The 26111-nt window shown below is 53.9% G+C and overlaps 3 protein-coding genes and 1 long non-coding RNA gene across 11 annotated transcripts; 2 read left to right on the top strand and 2 right to left on the bottom strand.

The window, feature by feature from the left end:
- Positions 1 to 1075: 1075 nt before the first annotated feature.
- REC8 (REC8 meiotic recombination protein) lies at positions 1076 to 7811 on the top strand. The gene is made up of 19 exons (XM_036354842.1): positions 1076 to 1131; positions 1231 to 1299; positions 1417 to 1559; positions 1645 to 1720; positions 1826 to 1946; positions 2950 to 3034; positions 4287 to 4366; positions 4620 to 4707; positions 4840 to 4912; positions 4993 to 5084; positions 5250 to 5305; positions 5832 to 5969; positions 6265 to 6331; positions 6425 to 6588; positions 6788 to 6836; positions 7088 to 7154; positions 7285 to 7416; positions 7493 to 7599; positions 7691 to 7811. Exons 1-19 carry the CDS (start codon positions 1076 to 1078, stop codon positions 7780 to 7782), a joined length of 1755 nt encoding a protein of 584 aa, XP_036210735.1. The 3' UTR covers positions 7783 to 7811.
- Positions 7812 to 7907: 96 nt separating this feature from the next.
- IPO4 (importin 4) lies at positions 7908 to 16818 on the bottom strand. 5 transcript variants are annotated; one of them, XM_036354757.1, is made up of 30 exons: positions 16215 to 16818; positions 16049 to 16135; positions 15872 to 15951; positions 15741 to 15782; positions 15183 to 15312; positions 14915 to 15094; positions 14603 to 14668; positions 14396 to 14497; positions 14225 to 14308; positions 13807 to 13971; positions 13650 to 13703; positions 13374 to 13483; positions 12979 to 13087; positions 12723 to 12852; positions 12406 to 12519; positions 12189 to 12302; positions 11819 to 11939; positions 11576 to 11687; positions 11353 to 11468; positions 11158 to 11235; positions 11024 to 11081; positions 10825 to 10927; positions 10532 to 10725; positions 10333 to 10377; positions 9838 to 9963; positions 9552 to 9760; positions 9327 to 9459; positions 9142 to 9246; positions 8370 to 8439; positions 7908 to 8251 (listed from the first exon to the last, which is right to left on the bottom strand). In XM_036354757.1, the coding sequence occupies exons 1-30, from the start codon at positions 16281 to 16283 to the stop codon at positions 8121 to 8123; spliced, it is 3237 nt and encodes a 1078-aa protein (XP_036210650.1). In that variant the 5' UTR covers positions 16284 to 16818; the 3' UTR covers positions 7908 to 8120. The 5 variants fall into 5 exon arrangements, with proteins under 5 accessions (XP_036210650.1, XP_036210643.1, XP_036210660.1 ...); XM_036354750.1 differs by having other exon boundaries at positions 11353 to 11504; positions 16215 to 16492; XM_036354767.1 differs by lacking the exon at positions 9838 to 9963 and having other exon boundaries at positions 11353 to 11504; positions 16215 to 16492.
- Positions 16634 to 23025, bottom strand: TM9SF1 (transmembrane 9 superfamily member 1). Of its 4 annotated transcripts, none has more exons than XM_036354820.1 (6): positions 22895 to 23025; positions 21860 to 22212; positions 20219 to 20840; positions 19752 to 19937; positions 17846 to 18119; positions 16634 to 17290 (listed from the first exon to the last, which is right to left on the bottom strand). In XM_036354820.1, exons 2-6 carry the CDS (start codon positions 22193 to 22195, stop codon positions 16897 to 16899), a joined length of 1812 nt encoding a protein of 603 aa, XP_036210713.1. In that variant the 5' UTR covers positions 22196 to 22212; positions 22895 to 23025; the 3' UTR covers positions 16634 to 16896. The 4 variants fall into 4 exon arrangements, with proteins under 4 accessions (XP_036210713.1, XP_036210722.1, XP_036210702.1 ...); XM_036354829.1 differs by lacking the exon at positions 22895 to 23025 and adding an exon at positions 22680 to 22819; XM_036354809.1 differs by lacking the exon at positions 22895 to 23025 and adding an exon at positions 22552 to 22692.
- Positions 23026 to 23347: 322 nt separating this feature from the next.
- Positions 23348 to 25338, top strand: LOC118678812. The gene is made up of 2 exons (XR_004975028.1): positions 23348 to 23489; positions 23576 to 25338. It is a non-coding gene; the product is annotated as an uncharacterized LOC118678812 (long non-coding RNA).
- The last annotated feature ends 773 nt before the right edge of the window (positions 25339 to 26111 follow it).

The raw sequence follows: 26111 nt of genomic DNA, 5'->3' as shown, positions 1-26111 counted from the left end.
GCATCCAACAAAGCTAAGGGTCAGTTCCAGCCAGGAAAACATTTACGACGGAAACAGCCAGATCAGGCATGCCCACACCTTAAACTGTTCAAGTTTAGGAAATGACCCAGCAAGTCCTCTCAATACTTCCTGTGAGATCTGAGTTTTCCCCCCACCAACCTGTGGTGACTCCCAGGTCACCTCACACCGTGTCTACCTGCCAGCTCGCGACTGGCACAAAGACGGACCAATCGATTGCTGCCTGGTGGGGTTTGGGGGGAGGGGGCAAGGTCTAAGCCGGTCAGCCTCGGAACGCGGCCCCGGCCGTGGCCCCAGGCAGGCCCTTTCTGGTTGAAATGCCCTGTTACCGGGCTGGCTGCAGGCGAGGCTGGGATTTGCTCTCCTCTCATTGGTCGGCCGAGAAGCGCGGGGGAACCCTTGTTACTAGAGAAGAGAACGAGAGCCCATTGGTCAGGTCACCTCACAATGGTCGGGCAGCTCGCAGGTTCTGCCAATTGGTTCTTTTCTGCCTGGGGGGAGGGCTGTCGCCTGGACCCCAGCAGGCAGCTTGGCGCCCTGGAAGGAGCTCAGCCGCGCCGACCCCTGTTCCCATTGGCCCGTTGGCTGCCCTGGGACCACCCCCTGTGCCGAGGTGGGCGGAGCATCCGAGCGCGTGCTCCTGCGGCGCGACCGAGGCCGGCGGGAGGGCGACCCGGTTGAAGTTGTCGCTGCCCGAGCTGAGAGCAAAGGCCCGAGAGCCTGGCGTGTCTGCCGCGGGCAGCCGTTTCCCAGGAGCTCTGCATCCCCGACCTGCTCCAGTAAGTTCGAGGCCCATGTGGCGTGCGAACCCTGCAGGGGAGGCGAAGGGAGCATCCCTGTGTACCTCGTCTGCGTTTCCTTGTACCTGTCCCTTAATCGTTTATCCATCACGTGCGTATCGGGTCCTTTACTTGGCATTGGGGTCCATCTGCTGCCCCACCTCTCCAAACCCTTATTTCTCTCTGACGGTGCTGGGAAATACTGTGCCCTAAAGAATCCGGATCGAGAGCCAAACGGAGGAGCGGTGAGGACGAGAGGGTGAGACCCCGGAGGCACGATGTTCTACTATCCCAATGTGCTTCAGCGCCACACGGGCTGCTTCTCCACTATCTGGTAAAGGCGGCTGGGCCGGGGGGAGGGGGGGCAGCTGGGAGGGGCGCCCTGGGATCCCCACCTGACAGCCCCCTCCATCCCCACCCCCACTCTGTCCAGGTTGGCAGCAACGCGTGGCAGCCGATTGGTAAAGCGTGAATACCTGAAGGTGAATGTGGTAAAGACCTGGTAAGGCCCAGAAAAGGGAGGGGTGACCTGGTACTGGTGTCGGTTAGGGGTGGGCAAGGTGGTGGGGCCGGTTCTTAGGGCAGGCACAGCGGTGACCAGGGCACGTTGTTTCCCCAGCGAGGAAATCCTCAGTTATGTGCTGGTACAAGTGCAGCCCTCGCAGCCCGGCCTGCCGCGCCCCCGCTTCTCCCTCTATCTCTCAGCCCAGCTCCAGATTGGGGTGATCCGGGTCTACTCACAGCAATGCCAGTACCTCGTAGGTAAGGCTGGGAAGGCTGCACAGAAGTGGGGCAGAGCTGAGTGGCCCTCTAGGGTGGCTCCCCACCTTGCCCTCCCTGCCCACAGAGGACATCCAGCACATCCTGGAGCGCCTGCACCGAGCCCAGTTGCAGATCCGAATAGATATGGTCGAGGCTGAGCTGTGAGTGTCCCCTGGGACTGAGACCACCCAGCCTTTGGTGGGGAACCTCACTGCTGGCCTTCGCCCATCTCAGCCGCAGTCCTCGACAGCCGCATTCTCTCTCAGCCCCAGCCTGCTGCTTCCTAACTGCCTGGCCATGATGGAAACCCTGGAAGATGCTCCAGACCCCTTTTTTGGGATGATGTCTGTGGATCCCAGGCTTCCCAGCCCCTTCGATATACCTCAGGTGGGGCCCATTCTCCCAGGACACCCTCAGAAGGGTGACAGTACAGAAGGGGAATGCTATTCCTGGACCAGTCTGACACTGGGGTTAGGGGGAAGGGAGCTGCCACAGCTCTGCCCCACAGGAGTCAGTGCCGGGGGCTGTCCTGGTGGACCAATCCAGACAAGCCTGCTCCACTTACGCAAGACCAACCTAGAGGCAGCTCTTATCCTCACTCATCTCCACACTGTTCCCACTGCCGAGGCCCTAATCCAGGCCTTCGTTGTCCCTCGGCACTAGGTTTCCCTACCCATGTCCTTCTCCATTTATTCCTAACACCCCCCGCAACTTAGACAATCTTCCTTTAAAGACATCTTCAGTGATTCCCCACTGCAAACAGAATACTGGCATGTAGGGCTCTGTGCCCTGGCCCAGAGCTAGCCATCCCCAGACATCTCAGCACATTCTCTGGGCATCTTTGTCTCCCAACACACCAGTCTGGCCCCTGGTCCCAAAGATGCCACATTCAGTTCTTTGCTTAAGTCCATAATGGTTACCCTGTTCTCTACTAGTCAAAGCCTACATATTCTTATAGACCTCACTTGGGTGCTACCCTTTTCCATGAAGCTTCTATCCCACTCCCAGCCAGAACCAAATGTTCTGGAACTCAGCCTTGTTTTATCCTTTGTGTTGGCCCCTGCTAGGGTCATATACAAACTTGTCTCCCCTCTGGACCATATGCTCCTTAAGAAGAAGAACACTTTTTTTCCCTTCTGCCCCCCACAACTTGATATAAGGGTGCTTCTAGCACAGATTAATTGACAAAGGCTAAGTAACTGGTGGGGGGACGGGGATCATGTGGGCGGGAAGGGAGGAAAGGAGACCAGATGGCGAGTGGGTTCACTGCGTGCCAATACAAGAATTAGGCATTAAAAGGTATGACTGTCCATGTGTGAATGAGATTGTGAAAGTGGGAAAACGGGGTTGAAGTTGAGCCCTATACTTTGTCTCCGATCCCTCTCCAAAGATCCGACACCTTTTGGAGGCTGTGACCCCAGAGAGAGTCCCTGAGGAGACCCCTCCCGAAGTCCCCATAGAGCCTGGGAAGCCAGGTGAGCAGAGAAGGACTTCTTTCTGGTGAGAGGCATAGAAGCTCTAACAGCTTAAGAAATAACCTTCTTTGAGCCTTAGCCGGTTTGGCTCAGTGAGTAGAGCGTCGGCCTGCGGACTGAAGGGTCCCAGGTCCGATTCTGGCCAAGGGCACGTGCCTGGGTTGCAGTATCGATCCCCAGTGTGGGGCATGCAGGAGGCAGCCAATCAATGATTCTCTCTCATCACTGATGTTTCTATCTCTCTCTCCCTCTCCCTTCCTCTCTGAAACCAATAAAAATATTATAAAAAAAAAGAAAGAAAGAAATAACCATCTTGGAGCTTCTCTTCAGGCCCTGGCCCTGGCCGGATGGCTCAGTTGGCTAGAGCATGGTTCTATACATAAAAAAGTTGTGGATTCTATCCCTGGTTGGGGCACTTACAGGAGGAAGCCGATCCATGTTTCTCTGTCTCTCTCCTTGCCTTCCTTCCCCCCTCCCCTCACTCACTCTATAAAAATAAAATAAAGGTATCCTTGGGTGAGGATTGAAAATACATTTTTTTTTTTAAAAGCCCAGCCAGTGTGGCTCATGGTTGAGTATTGACCTATGAACCAGGAGGTCATGGTTCAATTCCCAGTCAGGGCACATGCCTGGGTTGCAGGCTCGATCACCAGTGTGGGGTGTGCAGGAGGTAGCGGATTGATGATTCTTTCTCATCATTGATGTTTCTATCTCTGGGGCCAGGACCTGGACTGGAAGTAGCTCTGCTGCTTCTTCCACCCTGAAATCAATAAATACATTTTTAAAAAAGAGCCAGTTCTATGAGATCAGAATTTTTTTTTTTTTACTTTAAATATACATTTTTTATTGATTTCAGAGAGGAAGGGAGAGAGAGATAGAAACATCGATGATGAGAGAGAATCACCGATTGGCTGCCTCCTGCACGTTCCCTACTTGGGGGGATCGAGCCTGCAACCTGGGCATGCGCCCTTGGCCAGAATTGAACCTGGGACCCTTTAGCCCGCAGACCAACGCTCTATCCACTGAGCCAAATGGGCCAGGGTGAGATCAGAATTATTATCCCGATTTTACAGATGAGAAAGTGAAGCCCATAGTGGTTAAGTAACGTATCTAAGGTCAAATGGCCAGTGACTAGCCTGGGCCTGACTGGAACTCAGGTTGACTTGACTCCCGAGTCCATGCTTTTGCCTCACATGGGTATGGGAACTTGGAAAGAAGCAGAGAGGCTGGTGTGACTTCCCTGCCCCTTCAGACAGGACCCTGGTCACTGTGCTGACTCCGGAGGCCATCACCCTCCAGGAAGCAGAGCCCATACGCATGCTGCAGATCGATGTGAGTTGTACCCAGGCATACAGAGCCTGAGTCCTGCTTCTCAGCCCAGCCCTCCTTGCATCTACTTCTCTCTGCCCAGAGTCCTGCCTTCTCTGTCTCCATTTCCCCTCTCCCTGCCCCTGGCACTTGAGTGCCCATTGGGCTACCTCGACCCTGTCCTGTGGCATGCTTCTCAGACTCGCTCTCTTGGATCCACTTTCTTTTTTCAGAAATGGAATTGAGTTCCCTCTCCATGTTCTTCCTCTCACAACAGGGTGAACGAGACCTCCCAGAGGTTAGCCGTCGAGACTTGGACCTGCTCATTGCTGAGGAAGATGAAGCTATCTTGTTGGAGGAACAAGGCAGGCCTGTCTAGCAGTGTGGGACGTGCCTGGTGCTGGACAGTCAGGCCCCGGGCATGGGCAGTCTGGGCTTGGGCAGTGCTCCTATCTCATCCCTTCTGTGGTCTGATCCCTGATCCTCTCTCTCTGCAGTGTCCAAGGAGGAACCTCGAGCCCCAGAAGTGGAAACTATCGTTCCCCCTCTGTCACCTCTAGCTCTTCCACAGTAAGGACAGGAACGCCTGGGCCTAGTAGGGGGTCAGTGCTGGGAGGAGTGTTCTCATCGCTCTTGCCATTTCCCGTCAGGGTGGAAGAGGCTGCAGAGCCACTTCCAGGCCAGGTCCTGGCCCCAGAGGAGGTGAAGCCAGCAGCCTGGGAGCCGGAGGCCCTGCTTGCTGGTGAGTAGCCATCACGCCTGGATCCTTCCTGGAGGCACCTGCACAGCTGTTGCAGACGGGCCCTGCATTCCCTCTTGCTAAAGGCAGGGCCCTCTAGCGTCTTGCCTGGGTGGCTGTGAGGGCAGAGGGTATGGGGCAGAGCCAGGACCTAGCATGTTGTTGCAGAGGTGACGCCCCCGCCCCCGCAGGAGCTGCGTCTCCCAGCCCCACTCAGCCCAGAGGTGAGTACGAGCCCTTCTAAGCCTTCTTCTCTTCACTCTCCTCACCCAGAGCCGCTCACCCATAATCAGCTTCCCCAAGCCCCAGGCTACTGCTAGCCTACAAAAGCCTTTGTACATCCCTAGCCAGTTTGGCTCAATGGATAGTGTGTTAGCCTGGGGACTGAAGGGTCTCGGGTTCGATTCTAGTCAAGGGCACATGCCCTGGTTGTAGGCTTGATCCCCAGTAGGGGGTATGTAGGAGGCAGCCTATCAATGATTCTCTCTCATCATTCATGTTTCTATCTCTCCCTCTCCCTCTCTGAAATCAATAAAAATTTATTTTTAAAAAAGCCTTTGTGCAAATTAGTAAAAGGTGGCGCTGCTTATACCACAATTTAACCAGCTGAAGGGTAGGAGCTGCACATGCTCCTGGAGTGCCCACCCAAGCCCTTTCCTAGGGTACCTCGGGGGCCTGTTTGCAGTCCCACCAGGATGTCAGAAAAAGGAGTAATTGGTAGCTTTGCCCCCCCCCCCTCCCCCTCTGCAGAGGAGGCCCCCAGCCTCCCCACCTGCTCGCCGCCGCCGCAGTCGCCGCCGCCAGTTATTGTTCTGGGACAAGGAGACTCAGATCTCCAGGGAGAATTTCCAGAAACAACTGCAAACCAGAGCTCATTGCTGGGAGTGTGTGAGTGCAGCCCAGACTTTGCAGGGGCTGGAAACAGGGAGGGCCTGGGGTAGGTACATGCTGGGCCTTGTAAACTCCTGGGAAGGCATCGGGAACATCCCCTTAAGTGCATGCATTGGGGTCTGCCCAGCATGTGTTGGCACCAGTTAAAAATCCGACTTTTAGCAATGAGCACGGCAGGCAGGGGCATGAGCCTGGAGGTTGGAAGGCCAGAAGCACTGGCATTGAAGAAGTAGAGAGGGGCAGTGTGGAGCGACTCACTCTTAACTGGGCTCTGACCTTCCCTATCACGCAGCCGATGGTGCAGCCCCCTGAGAGGATCATCAGAAGCCCCACAGAGCTGTTTCAAACCCCAACTTACTGTAAGAGTGATGGGAGTTGGCATGTGGGATCCTCATTCTTGGTGTTCCTCGTGCCTCAAACCCTGTCCCTGCTGCCACCTTGTCCCCACCCAGCTGGCTGGCTACCCCCAGAACTGCTGGCTTTCTGGACCCGCTGTGCCCAGCCACCCCCAAAAGCACTCAGACGAATGCCCCTGGAGCCTGAAGAGGAGGCTGCCGAGAGGGAGGCAGCAGCTGAGGAGGAAAGGAGAAAAATGGAAACCCCGAGTGATATCGAGGTAACTGCGCCCTCACTCCTTCCTGAAGGACCTGCTTTGCTTAAGCTCCAGCAGTCTGCCTTCTGCCCAAGTGAGCCAATGGCATCAGGCTCGGGTGGCCTGTCCCAGAGCCAAGGCCATTTCAGGGCGGGGACTGTTTCACTTCTGCCCCAAGTGCTTCTGTGATGCTTGGGGTCTTAATTCTTTCTTTTGCCCCCAGGTCCTGAGGGAGGCCCAAGAGCCCAGTGGGCCCCTTATGCTGTCTTCAGGTAAGCACCTGAAGGGGCGGTGAAGACCACCACCCTAACCACTGTTCCAGGAAACTGGTATCCCAACTGCTGACAGTTTTTGTCAGAGGGAGTATTTAACACAGAAAGCATAGGTTGGGTTTCAGTTCTCCCTCCTGGGTGCTTGTAACAAGTCACTGCACAGCCCTGACATCCAGTTCAATCAGGTGGCCCCAAGGCCCCAGCTGCTCAGATCCAGGCAGACTGAATCAGGACCTTCTCTCCCCCAACAGAGCTCTCCATAGAAGCAGCTGAGGAGGAGAAGTCTCACATCAGCCTCATTCCCCCGGAGGAGCGATGGTAAGCAGCTAGGCCTGGTGAGCTCAGGCACAGCCCTGGCCACGTGGGGTAGTGCTAGGATGGGCATGCCCCTGGCCACCATCAATCACAGCTACTTCCCTGCTCCACCTGACTCCCCGTGTTCTCCTAGGGCCTGGGCTGAGGCGGAGCAGCCAGAGCCCCCTGTATTGCCTGTGGTGCCCGAACTCCCCGAGGTGCCCATGGAGATGCCTTTGGAGCTGCCTCCGGAGGCAGAGCTGCTCTCACTTGAGGCTGTGTACAGGTAGGTACCAGGGAGGGGTTGCCTCAACTGGGTGGGCCTGGTGGGGGCCTTAGCTAACAGTTCTTGACCCCTACAGGGCAGTGGCACTGGAGCTGCAGGCCAACAGGAAGCCAGATTTCAGCAGCCTAGTGTCACCTCTTAGCCCTCGCAGGATGGCTGCCCGGGTCTTCTACCTGCTCCTGGGTGAGTGTGGGCATGTGTGTGTGGGAGACACACTGGCTAGAGGCCACTGTAGGGACTCCCCCTGACCAGCTCCCTCTTTCTGCCTTGACAGTGCTCGCAGCCCAGCAGATCTTTCGCATGGAACAAGAGAAGCCATACGGGCGCCTCCTGATCCAGCCGGGGCCCCGATTCCAATGTGGTTAGAACAATTTAGAAGCTGCCAAGAAACCAGCTACGTTAAACCCTGTCTTGCCCTAGACTCTGCCTGTCTCCTTTCTGGAAGTCACCTTTGTTCTTCCTGCTCTCAGAGCAGAGCTACTGTTTAAGCAGAAAATGAACTGCCTTTATTACAATATGTTGTCGCAGGTCAATTTGTATTGTCCCACAGCATAGCAGATCAAGCCCCAGGGACAGCTCCATAAGGCAGACAGTAAGCAGGGCTGGGGCCCCAGGATCTGGTAAGGCATGAGGTGGAACTGGGCTGAGAGGTAGTCTTGGGGCCCAGGCAGGCTGTTCTCTCTGGCCCAGCTGCAGCCCACAGTCTAGATGAGGCCCAGGATGGCCTGGAGTTCCTGAGCCTTGTCCCCAGGCAGTGAGCCCAGTGCTGTATGGAAGCTGTCGGTGTGCTGTTCAGCCAAGAATGTCAGGAGCAGCAGCAGTGTGGCCTTGGTGTCTGGGAGGGGTAAAGAGAGAGATCCAGGGAGGACTGGCCCCCAACCCCTAGATGCCCCAGACCCTCTGAGCCTTGCTGCTCCTTGCCTCCCCATCCTGCCCATGAAGGCCACCCTCACCTGGTGGGATCTTGTCATCAGCCTGAATGAGGCTGCAGATGCGCAGGAGCTCAGGAGCCACATCTACAACCTGTGGAAAAAGAAGGGCCAACTTGGACAGCAGCACCCTGAGCCCCAGACTGGGTTGGGTGTTAGGGGCCAAGGAGAGACAGTCTTTCTCCCACCAGGGCTGCTGGAGCCCGACACTAATTCACAAGAACCCAAGATAATTGTAAAGCATGAGAAGGACCCATGAAACACTATGATGATAATTTCAGGGGTGGGGAGTGGGGAGGATTAGGGAATTGTGATTAAAGATGATTGAAATCATGGCCTCAAGATCAAAAGCCCAAACACCCAGGAGCTCTACCAACACAATATCTAAAGGGGAAAGACACAGGAACACTAGGACATCAGTCCAAACCTAGCTACTTGGTGCAGTCAAATCTCAACAGAACTGGACTGGATGATGAGTGGCCCAGACTGGTACCCAAGCTCCATGAAGCACAGCCTGACAGGGCCCTGTTCTAGGAAACCAGCCTAGTCAAGTTGTGACTTCTGGATCAGACCAGAGGATGGAGGCTCCCTGGGGAGAAATGCCATGTGGAGAGAGGAGCACTTCCTCTTCATGGCAGGCCTGCCTATCAATCCTTGCAGATCAACGAGAAAGCAGAAAATGGAGTGTCAAAGGGCAGCTTAAACCACCACTCTGCATCACCTACAGCTGAGGCCAACTCTGCCTGTCACTGGGAAGGGAGCATTAAGACCCCTGACGCTCCAGCACTGGGGTTACCTGCTCAGGGCTGCTCTGGTGCAGGAAGCTGAAGAGGTGTCCTATGGTGGCCCACTCCTCCAAGTCCTCCTTCAGTGGCAGGGCGTGCAGCAGAGCAGCCAGCACCTGGACAGACAGATGGCTTTGGTCTCTTGCCCTGCACCCTCCTCAGCTTCCTACCACTGCCCAATGCCCCTACCCCTCACCTGGGGCTCTGGTTTCCTTGTGGGACTGGCCATCAGTAGGCGGGCCAGCGCCCCACAAATGTTATCATGGACACGATTATGGCGCTCCCGTGCCAGGAGGGGCAACAGGAGCCCCACCAGCTTGGAGAAGTATCTGATCCAAGGTCAAGGAAAAGGCACTCTCATCCCCAAGCCCAGGGGCACTCCCCCAACCCCACCCCAGCCACTTTTGGAAGCTGAGGATACTCCTGGGCAGGACGGCCCCCATGCTCAGCCAACACGCCCAGTCCAAAGATGGCATTGCTCCGCACTTCAGGGTCTGTCTCCCGGGCGGCGTTCAGCAGCACGGGGAGCAGGCGGGACACAAACTGGGCTGAGGCAGCACCCAGGCCCTGAATGGACTCCGCCAGCGTCCCCACTGCAAAGGACTTCTCTGCCACTGTGCAGCCCTGTTTCTGATGGGAGGAGTGCAAATCAGCCTGGGACTGAGACAGAATGGGGGCGTTGGGCAGAATGGGGTTTGAGCACTCACTGTCTTGCAGAGCAATAATGGTAAGAACCCAGCGAAGAAGGGGGCAAAAGCATCTCCCCCTGCTGCAGCTGCCAGGGCAGGAATGGCCTCACCAGCGTACTCTAGCAACATGGCATCGTATTCAGCCTGTGGGGCCAGAGCACCAGGGCCAGCTCTGAGACTGTGGCACCTCCCACCATGCTCCTCCACTGCTGAAGGTGGTCCCTGTGAAAGGACTGGCCCCTCCCAGGCTGGGCTTGTTTGTAGCCCAGCTTTTTTTCTTGGCCCTCCTACTCTCACCTACCAATCCAAGCCCGCCCTGAATCCCCCACTCCAGGAAGCCTTCCTTGAATCCCCACTGCCTGAGTGGGAGCAGGGTTGTATCACTCAGAACCATTACCAATCTTTTAGTAGCCCTGGCTCCCCTAGGCCAAGTCCAAGTGCACTGTCCACCCTGCCCTGTGGAGACTACCAGACAAATTACCTGGTCTCACAGTTTGCATCCATAGCTCTCACCTGGTCCTCGTCCTCCTCCTCCTCCTCAGTGTCCTGACAGGCTGTCTGTAGGACGAGGTAGCTCAGCTCAGCCTGAGCTTTCTTGTCCCTTCCCCTCTCCATTGGGTGAGGGCATGGGGAGCTGGACTTGCAGCCTCTGACCATCCCCACCTGGGGCTGGGCCACCTCTTCATCCTGCAGCCCCCACTGCCTTGCTCACCTTCCTCTGCAGCACAGCCTTGAGCATGTTGCAGAGCTCAGCAAGGCGCCCGGGGGGCTGCAATGTGAGGCTCCCACAGCTGCGCAGCACCCCAGTCAGGGACTCCAGCACAGCCATCACCACTTGGCGCTCCCGCTCCCCGTATACTGCCTGCATGTAGGACGGTACCACCTGGCCCAGGATGATCTGCAGAGCTGAGGATATGACTGGCTGAAGTCCTGGTCAGGCCCTGCCCCTCTACCCCCCAACCTCTGGTACCACAGGCCCCAGCCTGGCCCCGGCACCCTTCTCACCAGCAGTATTGGGTTCTGAGAAGCTTTGAGAGGTCTTGTGCACCGCACAGCAGAACTGTCCCAGAGCCTCATGGGCTGCCTTTCGCACATTCAGGTGAGGGCACTGCAGGATGAGGAGTGGAATGTGCCTGCTCCGTGCAGGGGGAACACAGGGCCCCTAACTCTCAGTCCCCACCCACTTCACCCACTGTCCACTCACCTCCAGAAGTTTAAGTACTTCTTCAAAGACACTCTCCATGTAGGGAAGGAAGGCCACACTGTGAACAGACACATGGCCATGGGGAAGAGGCTCCCAGGCAGGGTACCCAGTGCCAGGGAAGGGCCGATACTCACCTGGTGTTCACAGAGATCTCCCCCAGGGCAGCACAGGTGTCTTCCTTCTCATCAAAAAAGGCATTTTCCACACTGTACCTAGAGTAAGGTGGGGAGTTAGCAGTGATCAGGCACCAGCAGGAGCAGGTCTGGCACTGGCCCCTTGTCCAAAGCTAGGATTCCTCTAACCATTCCTACAATGGCACCCCTCCGCACCCTGAGATCTCTGAGTCGTCCTCCTCTTCCTCGTCCTCATCCATGAGTTCCTCCTCCTCCTCTCCACCACTCTCATCATCAAACAGAAGAAAGGAGCTGCTGCTGTCGTACTGAGGCTGGACAGAAGAGGCACGGCAGGGATTTTGCCTCAGCTGGTTTAAGGAGATAAATCTCACCCTCCGGCCAGCCTTCCCCAACCACCTAGCCCTCCCATTCCGCTCACCACAATGCCCTCCGTGGAACGCAGTGACAACAGCATGAGTCTGGTGATTTGTGGCAGGTAGGGTGCCAGGCCCTCACCCATCAGCCCTGATAAAGCTGCAAACAGGCTGTACCTGGTGGAGGCAGGTGGAAGCTGTACAGTCCTGCCTACTACAGCCAGACAGGATGGGGGAGCCAGGGGAAACCTATGGTCCAGAACCAGAGGACTGAGGTCTGGAGTGGGGACAAATGAGGGCTCACTCACGTGCAGCGCCGTAAGTCAGGGTCGTCTACCTGGTCACACAGGCCAAGCCCCAGCTGGCAGCATTCCTCAGCCAGGGGCCTCATGGGCTCCCCAACTGCTCGTGCCAGCACCCCCAGTGTCTCTGTGGGGGCAAAGACTTGGTTAGCACTGGGATGTGGAGCTGGTCAGAGGAATGCATGGCCAAGGCCTGGGACCAAAGGTGGCAGCTGGAGGTAATTCAGAAATCCCACCTACTCTTAGATACAACGGGAATGCCTTCTTCAACGAGCAGGAAGACACCCGGGCTGCCCTGGGGAGACCTCTGTGAACACCAGGTGAGCACCAGCCCTTCCCTGGCACCGGGAACCCTGCCTGGGAGCCCCTTCCTTACCCAGGCTCTGGATCCGCAAAGGCTGAAAGTCCTCATGGCCTATCATCAGGAAGCCCCGCAGGTGCTCCATGACGGTGGGGAAGTAGGGCAGCAGGGAGGCCTGGGCAGCCGTGGCTGAAGAACAGAATCAGGTGTGGGATGTGGGGGGTTCCGGGATCAACTGCTACAGGCTTTCTGGGTGAACCCCGCGCCCTCTTTCCTGCCTCCTTCTCCTCACCAATGGCCCCCAAGGCGCTCACAGCCAGCTCCTTGGCCCGGGGGCTGCTGGGGTTCCTCAGAGGCTGCAGCATACATTCCATAAGCTCCGGGAGGTAGGGCTGCACTTTCGGCCCTGTGGGAAAGGCCACCCCTCTCACAACCAAACCAGGTCTCCCCTTCCGGGCGTCCAACTGGTTCTAGGCTGACACTCCTTGTAGCTCTGCCACACCCTTTTCCCCACCACAGGCCACAGTTCTAGGAGTGGCATATCCTGCCCTACTTCAGCCAAAGCTATAGCTTTGTCCCCTACCTCGAACCCCCAACTGCCATCACTACCTAGGTTCTCCACGAAATTCTCAAGGGCATAGCAAGCCCTGGCTAGATGGTGTGTATGCCCAGGAGACACCGACTTCAGGTAGGCAAGGAGCAGTGGCATCACCTCCCGTGAATAGCTGCTGATCTGAGGCTGTGGGAGAGAGCGAGTCCTGAGTCAGCTCAACCGCAGGGCACGTACCTATACCTAAGTGCCAAAGGCAGAAGACATGAGGCTAGTCCCCGGGACGAGTGGCTATCCACATGCAGCCCCGCTGACCTGTAGGTTCTCTGAGAACTGGCCCAGGGCAAACAGTGCAGCATTACGCACAACTTGCGACGGGTCCTCTAGGCCCTTGCACACAATCTGCAGTAGTGGAGGCAGCAGTCTGGATGAGGCAGGACAAGAGAACATATTCTGAGAGATCTAGGCTGAGCTGTTCTCCTGTTTCCCCTGGGAAAACCAAGGGTTTTTCCATCATTGGATGGTAGGTACCACCCCCTGGTCCCTGTAGCTGGGACAGCAATTTATTTTTCAAATCAGAATACTTCTGAGATTAGAGGGTAAACATTACTGATAATTAGGCACGAATGACAAGCATAGACCAGGACTACCATGGGCCACGTGGTCCTCCTTCCCATGGTCTACCCTCACTGTAAGACGGAAATAAACACCTCTGCCTGATGTGGTCGCTAGCTCCATCAGACAGCACAGCCAGTACCAGGAGCCCAGCCTTGCGCTGGTATGGGTTCTCACTCCGCAAGGCCTCTTCCAGCATGGGCATCTAAGGGAGCACAGGACATTCTCCTGAAACCCCAGCACAAGCCTGCCCATTCTTGTGGCAATAGGCCCTCCACACCCATAAGGGCCTAAATATCCTCCACCTTGGGGGACTAGGCACTCCTGGGGGTAGGGACACTGGGGCACCAAAAGAATGGAGCCACACTTACCAGCGGGGTAAAGAGCTTCTCAGGGGGCAAATGTAGTGCCAACATGTCCACAACCTAAAAAATGACAGGGAAACTTTGCTGGACTCCATCTCTGCCCCCCAACCTCCCACAGCCACCTAAGACCCTGCCCCCCTGCCCCCTTTGTCTCACATCCCACCTGTACAGCAAAGTGCTTGGGTGTCTCTCCCACCAGCCCAATCTCCAGTTCTTCCTCCTCTGCATCCCGGTCCTCAGGATCCAGCTGGCCCAAGGGGGGCTCGGCAGCCATAATGGGGAAAAGGGTGTGCAGCAAGTTGGGCAGGAGACGATTCTTCAGTAAGGCCTTGAAAGGGAGGGTGGAAAGGTGTCCCTGAGAATCTGCTCCCCAGATGGACTCACATTACAAATTCTAGCCTTCCAGGCCAGAAAGGGGTCTAGCAGGAGAGTCCAAATCTCCCAGCCAGGAGCCAGGATGAGGACAGGCCAAGTCTTAAGCATCTTAGCTACGGTACTTTAGATACTCCAAGATGGTAGAAAAAAAAACAAGAGTGAGATGAGGGATGGAGGTGGCATTGTGTGTGTCAGAGGGCACTCACCTTGCTCTTGACTTTGACCAAAAAAGTGAGGCTGCAGAGAATACGCACACGAACTGCATCACCCAGAGCCACGTTTCCAGCCACCTGTCCAGAGACTAAGGCGAATCAGAAACAGACACACACACAAAAAATCCAGAACAAGCAGCAGGGGCCATGCCCACCCAGGCTCACCCCAAGGCAGAATGTGAGGATCTCAGAGAGGTGGGGACTGATGATAGGCATCTCTGACTCCAGCAATTCATCCAGGGCCTCCAAGGCCTCACAGGCCTTTGCCTGCCACACAGACAGACAAGTCATAGGGTTACCATACTATTATTCAGTGGACCAGGCTGGATGCTCCTCTTCCCTTCCAACAGAGGTCCTCCCAAATGTCCTCACCTCATCTACAGAGATCAGAGTCTGCACGGCCGTGATGAGCTTAGGCACTAACATCCGTGCTAGAAGCTGGAGGACAAAGGATGAGTTGAGTCACAGAAAACATGATGCAGCCTAGTCTTAGGCCCCAGAAGCTGGCAGCTGCCTTGAAATCTGGACACAGGAGCAGCCCAGGTATAGCCACCCAGTCTCCCCTCTCAAGTTAGGAAGGACAAAAGGCAGAGAAAGAATCTAAAGTAGCTCTGTGTCCTGCAAGGGTAAGGACATAAAGGCTTGACGATAGGGGGCCAGGGAAGGCGAGGGACCACATCTCACCACATCATCAGGGCCGAGATAAGGGGCCATGGCGGTCAGAGTGCGCAGAGAGTAGAAGAGCAGCCCAGGAGAGCCCGCCTCACCAAGGGTCTCCTTCAGAAGCCGAAGAAGCTCCCGGTAATGGAGTCGGAAGGCCTCAGGCCGGGAGGTCACCACTACACTTAGCAGCATAAGCCCCATCTGTCCAGGAGTGGGGGATGAGAGGGAAAAACTTAAGTGGTCTATCCAGCCTCTTGGCCCCTCCCTCCTGCCAACCATGTGACAGTACCTCTCTCTCAGGGACGTGGGGACTGTGGGTACTGTGCTGAAGAAGCTGCATGAGCTGAGGCCAGGCCTGCAGGCCTTCCTTCCGAAAAATAGTGGCTGAGAGCTGGGCCAGGCTAAGGCTCACATTGTGCCTGTGAACAGGAGAGATTCCCCAACCCCAATCACCCTCCAATACCCTCCCCTGCACATGCTGGCCCAGCCTCCATGGGGTGGCCAAGAGAGAAACTTCCCGGTGGGGACGCAGGGTCTTTGCCAGGTTGGGACACATAAGACAGAGGCTCAGGGCGAATCAACAGCATGGTGGGGGTATAATCTGGTGAGCTTGACTTCATCCATACTGAATTTCAGTTCCATTCTTCGGCAGAACATCATGGCACATTCTCAAGAACTTCCGTCTTCAACACACCTTTAGAATTCTTGCTCTACCCTTGGACTAAAATTGAAGTCCCTGCCCCCCAACTCCCAGCCTGGAGTTGAAAGAGAGGGCAGAAACCCGGAGTGGGTGTCAGCCTGGGGCCAGTCAGGACCCGGGAGGAGGTGCGTGGGTGGGGCAACTTACTCTGTCTCTCTCTGGAGGGTCGTCAGGACCAGGGACTTGAGGCTGGAACACAGGGGCCAGCAGGTGTTTGGTCCTCTGCCCGCCCGCCCCGTCCCGCCGGGCCCCGCCCCGCCGCGCCGCGCCCCGCCCACCTCTCCCGGTGCTCCGCCGCCAGCCTTCGCCAGCGGGTGTTGAGTCGTCTGCGGGTCAGCACAGCTGCGAACTGGCGGATCTGGGACGAGGAAGCAGGCACGTGAGGGTCTGGGCAGGGGCAGGGCCCTGACCAGTGGGCACAGTGGGGAGCTCGGCGGGAAGCGGAGGGGCCTCACCTGGGGATCGGTCGCCGAGGCCAGCAGGTCGCAGAGCGCGGGCAGTGCGGCGGGGTCCCGAAGGGCGGTCTGAAGCTGTTCGGTGGCCTGGGGGAGGCGGGGGGTCAGAGTCGGGTTTTCCCCGCAACCTCCCGCTCGCCCCGGTCTGGCTCCGCCCGCCCTGTACCCGGCGGATGCGCTCGGTGTCTGGCAGCAACAGCTCCCGCAGGATCTGTTCCAGGCCCGCGGGCTCCATGGCAGCAGCCGAGCGGCCGTTACTTGGCCGGGAGGTGGGAGGGTCTGCACGTGGAGGCTCTGAAACCCACTTCCGGCGGAAAGGGCGTTGCTCCGCGACCCTCCCGTCGCCAGGGTGATTCAACTTGCTTCCCCACGGGAGCTCAGGCTCCTCCACTTCCGTTGGGCTAAGCGCGGCTGAGCCGCGGAAACTGCACCCAGCCGACGTAGGTTCCTCCTGCCGAGAGTTCCCAAGCTCCGTGGAACACGGAATTTCGTGAATTCCGGGGCCAACCCGGCTTCCTAAGGAACGCGGCCTGTAAAGCCAGGGCTCGAGTTCCTATATCCAGACCAAACCTTCCAACTACAGGATCCTTTTTCTTAATAAATTTTATTTTGATAATTGTAAAAAGAAAAATCAGGACCAAAATGAAAGGCAACTTAAAAAGTTCAAATATATACTTCTTATATAATAGAGATTTATAATTTCTGGAACTTCCCGCGGGAAGGGAGGCGCAAAGGGCAAAGGGAAAGGCAACAATGCCATCACACTATTCAGTCAATCAGGAGAGATGTTGGTAAGAAATAAACGAAACGTGAAGAAAGGGAGAGAAGAGCAGTTTTGCCACCCAAAACTAGTCCATTTTGAGGTTAACATAGATATAACGGATGAACTTTAGGGAAGAAAAAAAGGAGATGGTGCCCAGCATGAGGAAGAAGATGTAACCAGTGAGTAAGGAGTAGCCAAAGAATTCCACTGTCTGTACGGGCCCTGACATGTTGGAGCGCCTGGCATAGTAGAAGACTGAGTAGAGGAAGATGAAGAGCCCAGTGGAGCCAACGCTCAGTACAGATCGCCACCACCAGCGGTAATCCTCTCCTGACAACTGGAAGTAGGTGAGCGCAATGGAGATGCAAGCCCCCACACTCAGCAGGATGGCAAAGACAAAGAAGAGGATGCCATACAAAGTGTACTGCTCCCGACCCCATACTGTGGCAAAGATGTAGTACAGCTCCACAGAGATGGCACTGTGAAGAGAAGAGACAAGACACTGCATTAAAGGGCTGTGCACTGGCAGCACAGTGGCCAGGCCAAAACCTAGCCATCACCCCTCCATGTTACTGGGTCACTTGTGGCAAGTGGGTCCAATCTACTTTGCCCTGGAGTTCATAGTTTGTTGGGGATTCTTTTACGTATGATCAGCTGCTTTCATTTTAAGAACATCTTGACTATTTTATTTTCCATTGTATTATCTGCCCACCACTAAGAGGTACTCAACAAATCGAATGAGTAATCAAATGAGCTTTAACTCACATAGCATTTGCAAACACTAAAGTCAGAAATCAGGAAGAGTGTGAAAGGAGCAATTTCTCTAGAGAGCTTTACAAGTGAGACACCTCATATTTGTACTGATTCGAACTCAGTCCTGCTTGGAGAAAGGAGGAACCCTTTAGTGATCTCTTAATGGTACAGCTGAACCAGAGATTATCACTGACATTGGGTTAGGGCATAGGGTGAGTGGGGAAAGGAAAAGTTCAGGTCAGAAACCTGAAAGTGATGGCCATAGGATAAAGGGAGGATACCTGAAAGGCAGGAAGCCTCCAACAGTCATATGGATGAGAGTAGACTTGTACCAGGGCTGAGGCGGGATTTCCCGGGCGATGTTCTTGGTGCGACAAGGTGCATCAAAGGGGTTAGCATTGTTCTTCCCGAAGATACCACCAATGACAGTGAGGGGAAAGCCCACCAGCAGCCAAACCGTCAGAAGCAGCAGGATGGTGGTGGCTGGCAAAGCCTGGGTCGAACCATTGGCCCAATGTACTGAGTTCACCACACTCCAGGTCAGGAAGAAAGGCACTGCAAGGATGGGCCCCCAGAGAGAGGGTCAGCATTAGGAGCTACATCCCTGGGGCACCCACCCAGACTGCTCCCAGGCAGATGCAACCCTTTCCTATTCCATTCCTTGTTCCTTATCTTACCAACACCCCCATCCATTATCATTAAGGATCAAGGCAGCTTTACATAATGACCTAAGAGTGACACAAGTCCACCTGCCCCCCAAGGGCCTGTCCTGCTGTGGCATCAATGAGTCTCAACATGAAACATTCCTTTCCTTCAGAAAGCCCTGGTTCAACCATAAATGTGATGGAATATGAATCAGACCTTCAGCATTGGGAACATGAAAGTTTTAGAATGCAAATTATTACTGCCTTTGAAAGGATACGCCAACTTGAAGGCTAGAGTGCGGTAGCCCACATCAAAAATAAGAAAATTAAACCCTAGCCAGTTTGGCTCAGTGGATAGAGTGTCGGCCCGTGGACTGAAGGGTCCTGGGTTTGATTCTGGTCAAGGGCATGTACCTCAGTTACAGCCTCGATCCCCATGCGGGAGGCAACCAATCAATGTGTGTCTCTCACATTGATGTTTCTCTCTACCTCTCCTCCTCCACTCTGAAAAATCAATGAAAAAATATCCTTAAGTGAGGCTTGACAAAAAAATAATAATAAAATAAAACTAAAAAATAAATGCGAGTATCAAAAAATAAATTCAAGGTCTTATCTCACTGTAATAGTTGAGATTACAGGCTGGAGTTGGAGTTGGAGATGAAGAGCCCAGTGGAGCCAACGCTCAGTACAGATCGCCAATTGGAGTTGGAATGCGTGGGTCTGAAACCTGGTTCACTACTTTTTAAAAAATATATATATTTATAGATTTCAGAGAGGAAGGGAAAGGGAGAAAGATAGAAAAATCGATGATGAGAGAGAATTATTGATTGGCTGCCTCCTACATGCCCCCTATTGGGATTGAGCTGCAACCCAGGCATGTGTCCTTGACCAGAATCGAATCCAGGACCCTTCAGTCCACAGATTGACGCACTACCCACTGAGCCAAACCGACTAGGGCTGGTTCACTACTTTTTTCGTTAATCCTCACCAGAGATATACTTCCATTGATTTTTTTTTTTTTTTTTTTAGAGAGAGTGGAAGGGAGAGGAAGAGACAGAAACATCGATCGGCTGCCTCCCGCATGTGCCTCAACCAGGGCCGGGATTGAGCCTGCAACTGAGACATGTGCCTCTGATTGAATCCAACCCGGGATCCTTGAGTCCACAGCCCAACGTTTTATCCACTAAGCCAAACCAGCTAGGGCTGGTTCACTACTTTTTAGGAGTGTAATCTCAGACAAGCTACTTAATCTGTCTGAAATAAAAAATGGGGGTAATATTAACTACCTCATAGAGTTATTGTGAGGATTAAATGAGATGAAAGCATGCTGAATACTTACCACACTGCCTAGGACATTTTAAGGGCTTCATATTTTTAACCATGCAAAATAAATGCATTCTTGTCTTTTGAATGGTTTTCTTATTGTTTTATGTGTTTTTTTGTCTTCCTATTTTCATTCCCTTTGAGCCTCTGTTTCTATCCCAGGTTCCATGATATATTCTAAGTTCCTAAGTTGGCCCAACAGGGAAAGGGCAATTCTCACCAGAGAAGAGACTGGTGGTAAGAATGATGTTCCACACCCAACGCTCGCCTCCGATCTGCCGGTAGAAGTGGCTGGACACATAGCCAGAGATGCAGCAGGTCAGGGCATACAACAAGATGGCTGCTGAGTTAATGGCCCCATGATGGTGCACATTGAACATGCCGAGCAGCGCCATGACAATAATGCCTGCAGGGTGGTAGTGGAAAATCCGTGTTAGGGCTCACCTATCCCTCTTCTGGCAATTTCAGAGGAATCAGCCCCCTTCTCCCAGACCCAAGGCCTCCAACAAAACACTATCTCCCAGTTCTGTCGTCCAGAAAACCCACAATTAGAATATACACATCCTTGCTAGAGCCATCCCACCCTTAGTCTGCCCCTCACCTTAGATCTGCAGATTCTTTCTGAAAAAACCACCTACTTGGATTTAATCCTTTAGAAATATCTCTGGTTAATTTTTATCACCTCACCAGTGCCAAGGGCCAGGAACTGGGCACCCACACCAAGCACAGCGCAGAGCAGACCACGGTATGGAGGGAAACGGAAGACATCTGTATGGATGATTTTCCAGCCATTGTCACCTTGGTCAAAGTCGTCACCAGAACCTGCGGAGGTTGTCTCCTCATCCAAGTTGTACCGAGCCAGGTCATTCCGAAGCACACGCATGAGAATGACGGCCACAAAACCCACCAGTAAAAACACAAGCACCATGGAATTAATGATGGATAACCAATGGATTTCCAGTGTTCGGGGGAAGAAACCACCATCATCACCACGGCGCCTGTCACTCCGGCGCTCCACTGAAGTCTCAGACCAGCGCACACTGTACGTGTGGGTGAGGCCCAGGAACTCATCAGGTCGTAACCCATCTAAACTGTGGGGCTTGACGTCCCGCACTGAGACATTGGCAAATATAATTCGATCTCCATGGAATTCCAGGTGAAAATCCAAATGGGTCCAGAGTCCTATCTTGTGGCTGTGAGGCAGGAAGCCACTCTCCTCCATGTAGCCCACAAAGCCACGGAGTGGCAAGTCGTCCACCACAAATTCAAAATAGTACAATTCCTCGATGGCCTGGCGCAGCTGTTCCACCTACAAAAGCAAGACAGGAATCAGACAAGGCCTCCCTAGCACAGGGTTAGAGAAGGGTTTTTCAACTTTGGCACTGTTGACATTTGGGGCTGAATAATTCTTTCTTGTTGGATGATGTAAGATACATCATCCCTGGCTTCTTCTCACTAGAGTATCATCCCTCGATAATGACAATCAAAAATATCTCCAGGCAGTGCCAAATGTCCCTTGGGAGACAAAATTGCCCCCTGTCTTGATCCACTGGGTTCGACCCTATAATGTTGTGATTCTCCAAAAGCAAGTATGACTTGACAGGGTTAAGGCCTAGAAAAAGGAGAGAGGCAAGGTGGAAGAAGGTCTAGAGTAGATTAAGGAAAACTGTCCAAATAATAAGATTTGCTAAAGAAAATAGTATGACAGCCCTGGCTGGTGTTGCTAAATGGTTAGAGCATTAGCCCACGCACCAAAGGGTTCGATTCCCCGTTCAGGGCACATTCCTGGGTTGTGGTTCACTCCCCGCCCCCCACCAGGGTTTGTGAAGGAGGCAACCGGTCGGTGTGTCTCTCTTACATTAGTGTTTCTCTCTCCTTCCTTCCTTCCTTTCCAGTCTCTGAAAAGCAATGGAAAAAAATACCGAGTGAGGATTAACAAAAAGAAAGAAAAAAGCACGACAGGGAAGTTTAAGTAGAGTGTAAAGGAGCCAATTACGGAAGGGCTGAAAGGTGAGTATGGACGGAAATAACTGTAGCAGTGGTAGTTGGGAGCTTACTACCAGAGAAGCTTGAGTCAGGAGCCCGGGGCTCCAATATCAGCTCTGCAATTCCCTATCCATGTAGTCTTGAAAAAGTCACCTCTGCGCAAAGTATGTTCCTTCATCAACTGAATGCAAATAATACCACCTGCCCTGCCTGTCACATGGGGCTGTAGTTAAAATCAAGTCAGATCTTTCCATAAAGATGCTTTGAAAACCATAAATGTGATGCGCTGTTATTAGTCCCTGGGAGGGAGGGCTAAGTTCTAGCCAATGCAGAGAGACTGACCTGTGCAGAACTGAGCTGCATGTGGCACAGAATTCTCTTTTCCACATTCTCCCGAAAGCGAATCTCGTACAAAGACTCGGCCATTCTGTCACCATCCAGCACTTCACCCAGGCTAAGGCTTTTGTGCCGTATCTTCTCAGGGCAGCAGACTGGAAGCTGATAGTAGTGGTAAGTCTCCTGAGGGTTATGGTAGGGTCCCACTTTGTTGACATACAGAATGACAGGGTCGCCGGCTTTGTAATGTGTCACACCTGCCACCCCCGTTGTGCTCAGCAGCAGCATCAGGAGTGGCAACCACTGGCAGCTCCAACTTCTCGGGGGCCCTAGGACTGTCATCCTTAAGGCAGTGGAATCTGTTTGGGAGAGTGCTGAGGTTATGGAAACCAGCAATCAACTCATGACGCCCCAAGTCAAGAGCTCAATGATTGAATTCCTCCCATTGGCGCATCCGACCTTCTCTCAGAAAGCCATCTCCAGATCCCCTACACCACACCATGCTTCTATCCCAAAGACTGGGCTGCACCTCTGCTCTCTTGTCCTCAACCCGGGCTTCCCCCGCTTCCCGCCGCCCACCTGCTCCGGGCTCCCCTTCCCCCTCCCCCCTCCCGCCCGCGCGCCCAGCCCGTTGCCATGACAACGCCGCGCTGCCTCGCACCTCCAGCACCTTCCCGCCGCAGTCCCGGGGTCCTCACCGCGCGGGAAGGGCTGGCCGAGGCGGCGCCAGAAGCCTCAGCGGCCCCGTAGCTGCCCTTGGGCTCCCGCTGGGGTCTGCCCCAGAGCTGCGCGCTAGCGGTGGCCTGCTGAGGACCTGGGGACCGACCTCCATGGGGTTGGCCGCCGCTGTGCCTGATCGTAGCGACTGCGGTCACACCACGTGAGACCCCGCACTCCGCTCAGCGAAGTGCTCGCTCAGGAGCTTTGTGAAGCGGCAGGCCCGGCCCAGCTCTGGCGACCGCTCAAGGCTCAGCCTGCCTCTCCCCCGGCCGGGGGCCCTCCTGGCGATCGGGAGAGCAGCCCAAGACACGTCAGTCTTACCACTTCCGCTCTCACCCGCGGGGCCCTCAGCCCGGCTGGAAGCGTCTTCCCAGACGTTAAAGGGGACTAACCCCGCTGACGGTTCCTGAGCAGGGGTGCGGACCGGGCCTGGCTATCAAGATCAAGGCGTCGTTTCGGGAAAAGAGTCGTCGCCGGGCCGCCCTCCTGTCCCCGGGAAGGTTTGGGCGGAGGTCTTGAGAGCAGTTCCCGCGTGCGCTCCCAGTGACTGTCCAGGACGTGGAACTCGGGCGGCGGCCGTGCCCACACCTAGTGGGCGCCCCGAAGCGTTTGCCGGCTGCACCAACGGCCTTCGCCACCGGCCTAGACCTGAGCGGTCCACGGCCCCCAGCCCGGGCCTGGTGAGGCTGTGGGCACAGCCCACACAGGGTCCTCGAGCCTGGATCTCACCTCCCGCCCCCCGTCCTGAACGGCCTGTCTTCCCGAGGCTGCAGTGGAGGCCTCCGTGGCCGTGCAACGACCGTTCATGTTTGACGATAGGCAGGCCTGCGCGGGGGCCGGTGCGGGGGCGCAGAGAGGGTGTCTGCCCGGTCCCCCTGTGAGCTGGGCAGTCCGACAGGGTTTTTGTTAATTGCAGGTAATGAACCTTGCCATGCGTTCGTCTCCTGTTTTTGTTCTTATCTATGTATATGTATTTGGACTGCTCTTAATTTTGTGTTGCAGACTATTCAAGGGTGTCTACCTGTAGGGGCGTTTCCCTGGAGATCGGGCCCAGGGGCAGAGACCTTCCTTTGGCCACCTGGGAGCAGCATGTGAGGAAGCTGCAAGTCACAAGTGGCTTCTGGCCTGAAAAGTCCTTCATTTGCCTACATCTGTCCCCTCTGACCCAGCCCTCCTTCCTACGGGAGGTGAGGTTCCAGGAAGTAGGGGGTTGAGTTTAGAAAACGATTCTTGCAATTAGAAAAGTAGCTTAAGCCCTAGCCTGTTTGGCTCGGTGGATGGAGCTTCGGCCTGCGGACTGAAGGGTCCCGGGTTCGATTCAGTTCAAGGGCACATGCCGGGTCTGTGGCTCGAGCCCCAGTAGGCGGCGTGCAGGAGGTGGCTGATCAGTGATTCTCTCTCATCATTGATGTTTGTCTCCCTCCCTTCCTCTCTGAAAAAAGTAAAAATGTTTTTTGTTGTTGTTTTTTTAAGTAGCTTAAGTGGCTTTGGAATAGTTTTTAAGCAACAACCTTCGTTCTCTAAAGCCAGAAACCTGGGCCTCTTTCTCAATTACCACGCCCCCCTCCCCCCAATCCCCAGCCCCCAGATCAATGCCACCAAGTCCCTTCTGCTTATTTCATGAATATCTTCCAAATACTTGCTCTCCCTGCCTGTCTTGATTCAGGCCCACCCTCTCACCTAAATTACCATGACAGCAGCTTATTAAAAACATAGCTATCTGGGTACCACCAAATCAGGATCGTGGGGGAGTGGGCATCACTATTTTTTAATAAGCTCTCATTTTGGTGCACATCAAAATTTGATCATGAGTATATAAGGTGAAGTCAAAAAAGCTTGGCATGGCCTGGCTGCCATTGCTTAGTGGTTGAGCATTGACCTATGAGCCAGGAGGTCATGGTTCCCAGTCAGGGCACAGGCCGAGGTTGCCGGCTCAATCCCCAGTAGGGGGCGCATGCAGGAGGCAGCCAATCAGTGATTCTCATCATTGATGTTTCTATCTCTCCCTCACCCTTCCTCTCTGAAATAAAAATTTATTAAAAAAAAAAAAAAAAAAAAAGCAAAAAGCTCGGCATGTAAGGTCACTCAGACCTGGACCTTAATTGTTTTTTTAGGTACATTCCCCTTCTGTAATCCTATCCTGTATTCAAGTTAAAATTCTTTTTTCCTTGTTTAAAATTAATTTTAGAGAGATGAAGGAAGAGAAACATCAATTTGTTGTTCCACTTATTTATGCATTTATTGGTTTCTTCTTATATGTGTCCTCATCTGAGATAGAACTGGCAATGTTGGCGTTTTGGGATGATGCTCTAACCAACTGCTCTCTGGCCAGGGCTCATATTGAAATTCTGAATGTCATGTTCTCTCAAGCCTGCAAGCCTCATGTGGTTCCTTCTGCCTAAACTGCCCAATCTACCATTCCTGACCTGCCTGGAGGCTTTTGAACAGTGCAAGCGCCATCTTCTCTATAAAGCCTTCCCTTTCGTCTCCTTCCAAGCATTGTTGGTAGCACTTTAACTGTACTGTTATTTCTCATGTGTGTCTCCCTTGTTAACTGCTAACTCCTTACAGAAGTTTATCCATTTCGCGATCCTCTGGACCTAGCAGTGCTCTTGTATATAGTAGGTAGCTTAATGCACGTTCTTCAGATGAAGTGGGTAACTCCTCCCACCCCTGCCTCCTTACCCCAGTGCCCTGGACAATGCTCATCTTGATAGAGTAAGGATATGTAGGCCAGGTTGTCAATAAATGGGGATTTACCAGTAGCCGATGGCATAATCTGTTGTTGAAGTTTTTGTTTTATTTTGGAGGATGGAAGATAAAAGACATCTGATTGTTCCCTTAGTTTTTCCTCTGCATGCCCCCGTTCCTTCCCCCCAAATCTCAAATCCAGACAACCCCTTTATGATCACAACCTCTTGTCCTGGCATTCCCACCAAATTTGTTCTTCCATTTCACCGAGACCTAGAACCCCTCCCACTACCCCTTTGGCTTTTTTCTATCTTGTTTTCCAACCCATGCACCTTAGATTCTGCATTCCATTATTTCAGCCACATTCTTGTCTGTGTTTTGTTTGTTTGTTTTTAATATATTTTTTATTGATTTCGGCGAGGAAGGGAGAGGGGGAGAGAGATTAAAAACATCAGTGATGTCCTGACCGGTTTGGCTCAGTGGATAGAGCATCGGCCTGCGAACTGGAGGGTCCCGGGTTCGATTCCAGTCAGGGGCACATGCCTGGGTTGCGGGCTCGGTCCCCAGTAGGGGGCGTGCAGGAGGCAGCCGATCAATGATTCTCTCTCATCATTGATGTTTCTCTCTTTCTCCCTCTCCCTTCCTCTCTGAAATCAATAAAAATATTAAAAAAATAAATAAAAAAATAAAATAAAAACATCAGTGATGAGAGAGAATCATTGATCAGCTGCCTCCTGCATGGCCTCCACTGGGCATTGAACCTAGAACCCTTCAGTCCGCAGGCCGACACTTTATATACTGAGCCAAACCAGCTAGGGCTGAAAAAATCAATTTTTAAAAAATAAAA

The sequence above is a fragment of the Myotis myotis genome, unplaced genomic scaffold (assembly GCF_014108235.1).
Source record: "Myotis myotis isolate mMyoMyo1 unplaced genomic scaffold, mMyoMyo1.p scaffold_m19_p_1, whole genome shotgun sequence".
Lineage (NCBI taxonomy): Eukaryota > Metazoa > Chordata > Mammalia > Chiroptera > Vespertilionidae > Myotis > Myotis myotis.
Note: the sequence above shows the minus strand (reverse complement) of the source record. Positions and strands in the feature narration are given on the sequence as shown.

Bases quoted from the DNA above. Each gene is read 5' to 3' on its own strand.
- TM9SF1 (XM_036354820.1), bottom strand. From the start codon at position 22,195: ATGACAGTCCTAGGGCCCCCGAGAAGTTGGAGCTGCCAGTGGTTGCCA. The intron at 19,938-20,218 runs GTGAGGTGATAA...ACCACCCTGCAG, and splicing joins GTTCCTGGCCCTTGGCACTG to GCATTATTGTCATGGCGCTG. The intron at 17,291-17,845 runs GTATCCTCCCTT...TTCTCTTCACAG, and splicing joins GGAGGCTTCCTGCCTTTCAG to TGCCATCTCTGTGGAGCTGT.
- REC8 (XM_036354842.1), top strand. From the start codon at position 1,076: ATGTTCTACTATCCCAATGTGCTTCAGCGCCACACGGGCTGCTTCTCC. The intron at 1,300-1,416 runs GTAAGGCCCAGA...TTGTTTCCCCAG, and splicing joins GTGAATGTGGTAAAGACCTG to CGAGGAAATCCTCAGTTATG. The intron at 4,708-4,839 runs GCAGGCCTGTCT...CTCTCTCTGCAG, and splicing joins TATCTTGTTGGAGGAACAAG to TGTCCAAGGAGGAACCTCGA.
- IPO4 (XM_036354750.1), bottom strand. From the start codon at position 16,283: ATGGAGCCCGCGGGCCTGGAACAGATCCTGCGGGAGCTGTTGCTGCCA. The intron at 15,952-16,048 runs GTGAGGCCCCTC...TCCTCGTCCCAG, and splicing joins CCTCGGCGACCGATCCCCAG to ATCCGCCAGTTCGCAGCTGT. The intron at 10,928-11,023 runs GTGAGTGGACAG...CTCATCCTGCAG, and splicing joins AAGTACTTAAACTTCTGGAG to TGCCCTCACCTGAATGTGCG.